Source organism: Malus domestica, chromosome 10, assembly GCF_042453785.1.
Source record: "Malus domestica chromosome 10, GDT2T_hap1".
Classification (NCBI taxonomy): domain Eukaryota; kingdom Viridiplantae; phylum Streptophyta; class Magnoliopsida; order Rosales; family Rosaceae; genus Malus; species Malus domestica.
The window spans coordinates 33,818,124-33,826,219 of NC_091670.1; the positions used below are offsets into that span (position 1 = coordinate 33,818,124).

The 8,096-nt window shown below is 38.3% G+C and overlaps 1 protein-coding gene across 2 annotated transcripts; it reads left to right on the plus strand.

The window, feature by feature from the left end:
- The first annotated feature begins 776 nt into the window (after positions 1-776).
- Positions 777-7,414, plus strand: LOC103422287 (ABC transporter D family member 2, chloroplastic-like). 2 transcript variants are annotated; one of them, XM_070806703.1, is made up of 10 exons: positions 777-1,316; positions 1,400-1,589; positions 1,703-1,770; positions 3,468-3,794; positions 3,886-4,050; positions 4,806-5,034; positions 5,694-5,932; positions 6,027-6,351; positions 6,444-6,715; positions 7,075-7,414. In XM_070806703.1, exons 1-10 carry the CDS (start codon positions 969-971, stop codon positions 7,249-7,251), a joined length of 2,340 nt encoding a protein of 779 aa, XP_070662804.1. In that variant the 5' UTR covers positions 777-968; the 3' UTR covers positions 7,252-7,414. The 2 variants fall into 2 exon arrangements, with proteins under 2 accessions (XP_070662804.1, XP_070662805.1); XM_070806704.1 differs by having other exon boundaries at positions 823-1,316; positions 1,403-1,589.
- The last annotated feature ends 682 nt before the right edge of the window (positions 7,415-8,096 follow it).

Consider the following 8,096-nt stretch of genomic DNA (forward strand, 5'->3'; position numbering starts at 1 on the left):
CAATCACACACTAGATTGCTAGCTAATGGTATATCTCTCACCACACTCATTGTAACGGTTAGATTTGAACTAATAGAAAGAATATTCCAATTCCAACTTCTTCTTCTTTATTGCATTGTCGCCATAGTTGCTCAGTTTAGGTCGATTTCCAGCTAAGGATTGTGATTCTAACAACTCGAACTTCAAAAACTCCAAGAACTAATCTTTTGTGGAGAGAGAGAGAGAGAGAGTGATGAGAGAGAAACTTTCCGACAGGTTGGTGAATTGTTGGAGGTAAAAATTGAGAATTCGAGATAGAGGAAGATAGAGAGTACGGATATAAAGAGGGAGGAGAGGCAGAGGTTTTTAGAGATTGACGGATAAAAATATGGAGGAGATGGAGAGGTTTCTAGTAGAGTCAGCCTAAGCATTTGGGATCTAGGTAGGCATTCGAAGTGAAGTCCTAGAGCTTTTTGAACCTTGATTCTTTGTACATTGATATGTAAAAAGAAAATTCGCTAAATACATGAAAATGTCTATTTTTAACATCAAACATTATTAAAAGTAATGGTGCAAAAAGATATACAAATATTACATGTTTTGCGTTTTTAGATGCAAATGTACACTTCAGTTTACACAATTTTATTTTGTTGATATTTTTATTAAGTTTAAATTGTATATATAAATTTTTAAATTTTGTTGCCTCCGAAGTGAGGGCCCTAGGCGGCGCTTACCTTGACTATCCTCTCCTCGGGTCGGCCTTAGTTTTAAGAACTTGACTAAGAAAAAGGTAGAACAATATAAAATAATTTGTTACTTACAGAAAAATAATTTTTAATATCAATTGGTCGGTCAATGCATATTTTTCTAAGAATCTGCACGGTAAGTAAACGCTCATTTTGATAGTTGCAAGTATAAATTCTCACACAAAAACTTGTTTGGATGGAAGGAAAATCAGTCACTGGAGAATAAAAAAAAAGAAGCAAAAAATGGAAAAAATGATTATACAGGTACAACAAACATACTCCGTCTCACTCTGCTCCTCCTCCGCCTATAACTCCGCCAACCGCCGCCGTTGCTGCCTAATTGGAGTGAGAGTGAGCGACGGAGTCGAAAGAGGAGCAACGATGTCGTATGCTAATTGGCTCCTCTTCCCCAGATTTCCATCATTGTCCACCGTGTCCACCACCTGCAGAAGCAGCAGCAATTGGATGATGAGGAGGAGAGAGAGCAGCAACGACGTCGAATCATCATCTTCTTCTTCGAGATCTTCTGGGCGCTGTGCAGCCGCCTCGGGTTCTGCACCGCCGCCGCCAGTTCCGCCAGATACAGAAAAGGTCCCTTATCTCTCTCTCTACGTTTTCTGTTTGATTTGATTATCTTTCTTCTTATTCCTCATGGGCTGGTCGCATTACTGCAGCAGAGGGAGGTGCCTGAACTGCAGACGCTTCTCCGAAGATTCTGGAAGGTGGCGGCTCCCTATTGGTCCTCCTCCGACAAGGTGCAAGCGAGGATCCAGCTCGCCGTAGTCTTCGCTCTCACTCTCGCCACCACCGGCATCAGCGTCGGCTTCAGTTTCCTCGGCCGCGACTTCTATAACGCCCTTGCCAGTCTCTCTCTCTCTCTAATTTGTTAATCTTATTGGTGATCAATTAAGTTAATTTATATTACTGAAATTTGTTCCTTTTTGCTTCCGAAATTGGATTTTGATGATAATTTGAAGACAAGAACCAAGAACAATTCACGAAGCAGCTGCTTTACTACTTGGGTGCATTTGCTGTCGGAATTCCGGTGAGCACCAATTGTTGCACTTTCACTCAGTTACCCACCCCTCAGCTTAGTTTTTTGGGAAAGTGCTAAAATGATCGATTTATGACTCTTTTGGATGTGCTTTTAAAATGACTGATCGTACTTTTAGATAAATATTTTTGGGTTTCAAAAGTATTAAAGTGTTTTCTGCAAGAATCACCAATTATGTGTTTTTTCAGGAAACACTTTAAATGTTTTTTTATGATTTATTTGCATCTTTACTAAAGAATGATTTTAAAAAAAAATCACAAAAAACGCTTTTAGTCATTTTAAAAGCACATTCAAATGAACTATTGCTTAATTTTAAGACGGAAAGAAGACAAATTAAATATGCACAGAGTATGCATAGCACATATTAGCACCAAAGGAAGGTTACAAATATTTTGTCATATTTGTGAATGATTACACTGTGTCGCTTTTCTTTATCTCATGAAGTTTAAAAGTGAGGTGTCAACTATCTTTCAAGACTTTCATAGATTGAATTTTTCTAACACTTGAAATAACCAAATTGCCTTCTTATCTCACCTCATATTTCTACATAAATATTTCCTAGAGAAGGACCCACATATATTTACGTGGCTTTGAAGACGGTCTCTGGCATTATGAAATGGTTATGCAGGATCCTCCTTGAATTACTAGTTTAGCCATAAAATGGTTTCGTGGGAGTCGGTGGCTGAGTTCTTTTTGGGTGGCAAAGAAATCCGGGAAGAGGATCCCCTTCGGATTCTCTTTGTGGGGATCCTAGGGATTCTCGAATCCAGTGCGTCCATCGTTCATCGTGCGGTCAGAAATTATTTTAAATAATTGTATTTAAAATTAAACATGAACAGTACTTGATAAAAATTGACCGTACGATGAACAATGGATACACCGGTTTCGAGGATCGCCAGGATCCCCACCTAATGCATCCGAAGGGGATCCTCTTCCAGAAATCCGAAGTGACGTGGTGGTGGGTGGTAATTGTCGTTGTCGCTTCTCGGCGGCTGAGTTTATTTTTCACTCACACTCTCTCTCTCCCTAAAGTTTGAGAATAAGCATAGAGAGAAGACAAATCTTTGACCTGAATCTAAAAATCATCTTTTTCAGTGACATGTAGATCTGAGTCAACCTAAAATCCAGAGTTCACAACTTTCTCTTCGAAATAAAAAAAAATTGACGTAATCACTTGTGAATTTTTACAATTTATATGTCGGTATTTTCGTCATTTCACTTTTTTCCTGGTGTGCATGGTTTGTGCATTGACGGTTTTTCCTATTTTAGTCCTATGATTAAGAAAATGGGTCAATTTTTGCTATTTCCCTTCTTCCCTTTTCCCGGGTCTTCGCCTTCGCCTTCATCCTTGTGTAATCACCCGAAAGGAAAATACAAAAAGGCAGTTGCTAAGATTTTGTCAAAAAAGAAGACCACAAAAGAACAATGAATGGTGAAACTATTGCCAGAGGTTTATGCCAGTGAATTGCAACCCACAATGGAAAAAGCTTAAAAGTTGCTAGGTTAGCTTTTCGGGTATTCTGTTCACAAGTTTCCACTTCTTTGCATTTTGATCATCGCCAATGGGTTCATATTCGTATGGTTGTTGTTTATTCGTTTGCCTATGCAATTATGTGGACATGGGAACAATGACCTGGTCTTACTGACATTGATATATTTGTTTCCTGTGTTGACAACTTTTTGTGCAGATTTTTGTGTTGCGATATTATGCAAGACAAACTCTTTCGTTGAGGTGGAGAGCTTGGATGACAAAACATTACATGGACCGTTACCTAAGCAACCAAGCCTTTTATAAAATTCAATCCCAATCAATCATTGATAATCCAGATCAGCGCATTGTTGATGATCTAAGTTCGTTCACAGAAACTGCCCTATCCTTCTCCTTAACAATTCTCAATGCTGTGGTAGATCTCATCTCGTTCAGTAATATCTTATTCAGTATCTATCCTCCGCTGTTTGCTGTTCTATTTGTATATTCAATTGGTGGAACAGCTATAAGTATCTATCTTGGAAAGGTAACTTTACCTCCGTTTAACCAAAAAGTCTTTCCCATGCTGTATGCAATTGGAACTCAGTTTAATGAAAACATTGTATCCGTTTTTTCAGGATTTGGTTTCTTTAAACTTCATGCAAGAGAAAAAGGAAGCTGATTTTCGTTATGGACTTGTGCGCGTCAGAGAAAATGCTGAATCCATTGCTTTCTATAGTGGTGAAGCAAACGAAATGCAACTTTTGCTACAACGCTTCACAAGTGCTTTCAAAAATATGAGTGTATGAATAAATATATCGTCTTCTGTTTTCACTTCTCTACATGCAGTCATTAGCCTTTACACTGAAGACTCCTTTTTCTCTCACAAATTTAATTTTACGCAATATTGTTGTGTGTGTAGTGTACTCACTTTAAACAACATGATCTACTTTAAATACACTTGGATTGAGTTATGGCAGATGTGCTGGTGTCATTGGATCGATTAGTGATGCTACTGATAACGCTATAAGTAACTTCAACATCCACTAAAAAATTCTGTTTTTTTAAATGTAATTTAATTTGTAAGAAATATGACGATGCCAAACATGTAAGGGCTCTCATGATCCTTATTCAAGAGGCAAGAAAGATGACGATGCCAAACATGTGTTACTTAACATCAATAATTTAATTTGTAAGCATACGTGTGATTTCTTTATGTTATATACATGTATCTAATCTGATAAGTATCATGTTCCAGTTTTCAAAATTGAGATATTTTGACTTCAGTGCCTAGGTTTTGATCTCTGTTGATGTCACTGTGATATCTGTGGCTCATTTAAGAGACTGAGCTGCATCATTAGCCTAAGAACTACACAGTTATGCTTAGGACTTGCTGTTATTTTTAATTTACTTTTGGTACACATGCCTGCGAGGTTTGATCTAGAGCATGATCTGTTTACATTTAATATATTTACTGATTTAAAATTACCATGCATGTAGATTGTTATGCCATGCACATCCAATTGATTGTGTTTTAACTCATATTCCAACCTTGCAGAAATTGTTGATATGTTCAAGAAATCTCGAGGTTTTCACCAGTGGATACAGCTATCTTATTCATATTCTTCCCGCTGCTGTTGTTGCCCCTATGTATTTCTCAGGCAAAATTGAGATGGGTGTCATTGATCAGTCAACATCTGCTTTCAGTCATATTCTTGGAGACTTCTCCCTTATTGTCTACAGAATGGAGACTATCAGTGCATTTGCAGCTGTAATTGATCGACTTGGTATTGTCTCTGTATCTTTATCTATATATCTGCTATAACGAGGATCTGTTGCATAACTTTGACTTGACCAGATAGAACTTCATAAGGAAGCTGTCTAATTTGCGCGATAGAACGGGGTCTTAAAATTGAACGAATATGGATTAGAGTCTCACTAGAAAGACATTGACAAAATAATGACACGTATTCTTATCCATATTTTAATTTCTATTCATGGTTTTGCCTTCCTAGATTCAGACAGATAGTTACAGACATCATTTGCCCACATTGTATAACTTTTTGTACAATGTCATTTGAATCCATCTTCAATAATATTTGTTATGACTAGGGATGCAAAAACTACTAGAATGTGACCAAAATTTCAACTCAACTTTTCTACTCTTCACCATAGCTTTTATGTTGCACTTAGCACTTTTTTAAAACAAATCTTTTATCCTTGAAGTTTTGAGGTTAACTCTTCAAGTTAATTAGATTTATTCAATCGTTTACAAATTCATAAAAATATGTACCATGTCATTCTGTCTGACCCTGTTAATAAATTTACTTATGATGTCCAATATGGCAATGCTTTCTCTTCTGGCTCCGCACAACGAGATCTTTAATGGTGTAGATGTGTTTTGACTTTAAATACTTATTTGCCTAGTGATATCTGAAACATACAGGTGAATTTGATGATCTATTGGATAGCAGCAACTCAGAACGTCATTCTGACCCCTCAGAAGGGATAAGTTTGATACATAGTAACGTCAAAAGCTTACCAGAACTGGAGTCAAATGGATCCATTCCCATAGAAAAGCAACAAAAGTTAGTGGATATAGAGCACTTGACCGTGGAGACTCCAAGTGGTACTGCATTGGTTAGGAATTTATCATTGGTAATCAACAAGAATGAGCATTTATTGGTAAGTAACTCCACTGTTCTACTGAATTTATCGTTAGTTAATATATCTTTTCGGGGAGCTGAAGACCATTTCCCGTACATGACCAATTGAACAGGTAACAGGACCAAGTGGGAGTGGTAAAACATCTTTGTTAAGAGCTATGGCTGGTCTTTTTAGTACTGGAAAAGGAAAAATCATTTTCCATGTGAACTACCGAGAAGACAACCAACCATCCATTTCTTCTGATGTAGTAGATCCTGAGGTAGATACTGTTAGTGATAAATATGGGGAACTTCGGAGGCCCTCGAATAGGAATTATAAAGGCATATTTTTCCTTCCTCAAAGACCATATATGGTATTGGGAACACTTCGCCAACAGTTGCTTTATCCTATATGGGCTGAGGATGCAATTTCCACAGCGGACGGTACTAAACCAACTGGTATGTACTTCAACTCCTTTTGCCACATGGTACTCTGCTGACTGCTGAGGAAGCTATAATCAACTGTGACAATTGTTTTGTAATACTTGCAGGGTCACTTCCTTTCTTGACGCAGGAACCAAATTCGAAACATATGAGTGAAAAGCCTAGTAAGCCCACAACGGAGGACCTGATACAGGTTTTGGAGGATGTCCGACTTGGCTATATATTATCCCGATTCAGCAGTTTGGATACTTCATATGAATGGTCTAGTGCTCTCTCCCTTGGAGAGCAGCAACGCCTTGCATTTGCTCGTTTACTGCTTTCGAAACCACGATTGGTTCTACTGGATGAATCTACCAGTGCTTTAGATGAAGCCAATGAGGTATTACCACGCTCTTTCCTCAGACTTTCAAGATTCATTTGTTCTTCCTCGTCCTTCCCACATGTATTGGACTTATCAGGTCCAGAGCATCTTCAGGAATTGCCCCTAACGCATTTAGTCAAATTTCGCGCTACGCACACGAACACCTGGAATGAATAATCTAGTCTATAAACTGTTAACACGCATAAGCTAATGAACATGTTCCAAGTCTTTTTTAAGTGTTGGTTATGTACCACTCATTCGATATCATATGCACTTGATGCCCACCTGCTTCAATTTTTTTCCCATTGTTGAATCACGATGAAGAGAACATGATATAAGTTGTAATGATGATCTCCCGGTTCTGCTGCTATTGGCAGGTTCATATATATCAGCAGATTGAAAAGGCAGGCATAACATATATAAGCGTCGGTCACCGGCAAACTCTATACGACTTCCACAAGAAGAACTTACGGATCTCCACCGCGGAACCCAGTAGCGCCGAACCCAATTGGAGCATTGAATCCATCAATCGAGAAACATTATACAACTTATGAAACGTATAATTGCAGCTGCCTTTTCTTACATTAGGTCACTTGTTTGTTCTGTTTCTCTGGTGTGTTGCAAGTGTTTTTGGGTCCTTTGTATCATAAGTAGTTTCTGCAAAACTTTCTACGGTTTATATTATAAAACTTAGAACACTTAAGGTTTTCAGCTGAATTTGCCTATCCATATAATGATGGATTACAAATTACAGAAGGGTTTTGAAAAAACCCCATTTACACGCACTGTTTGAATTTCAAATGATACAAAGCTATCAGACTTAGCTAAGAAACATTCAAAAGAAACCTAGACCTAACAGACTTGTCTTTGGATAACAGTTGAACTTTAGAATATCCAACTGAAGAGTTGGAACTAGAGTTGGATGCTTGATAAGTCTGACTTGGAATAACATCCCCCCGCAAGCTGACTGGTCGAGCAACCACAGGAAGCTTGGACACTAAGAACTTGAAACGTGATGAAGACAGACCCCTTGTGAATAGGTCAGCAATCTGATCTTGGGAACAAATAAAATTTACCAAAAGCTCTCCACGGACCACTTTCTCCCTGACATAGTGATAATCCACTACTAAATGTTTCGTGCGCGAGTAGAACACCGGGTTAGAAGCTAAGGCTATGGAGGAAACATTATCACACCATATTTGAGGCCTGAGAAGATTTAAATGCAGGTCTCTGAACAATGAGCGTAACCAAGATAACTCAGCGACAGTGTATGCAAGCTGCCTAGACTCGGCTTCTATACTAGACCTAGAGACAGTTTTCTGTTTCTTCGAAGACCATGACACTAAATTTGGTCCCAAATAAACACAAAAACCACTAGTGGAGCCGCGTGTATCTAGGT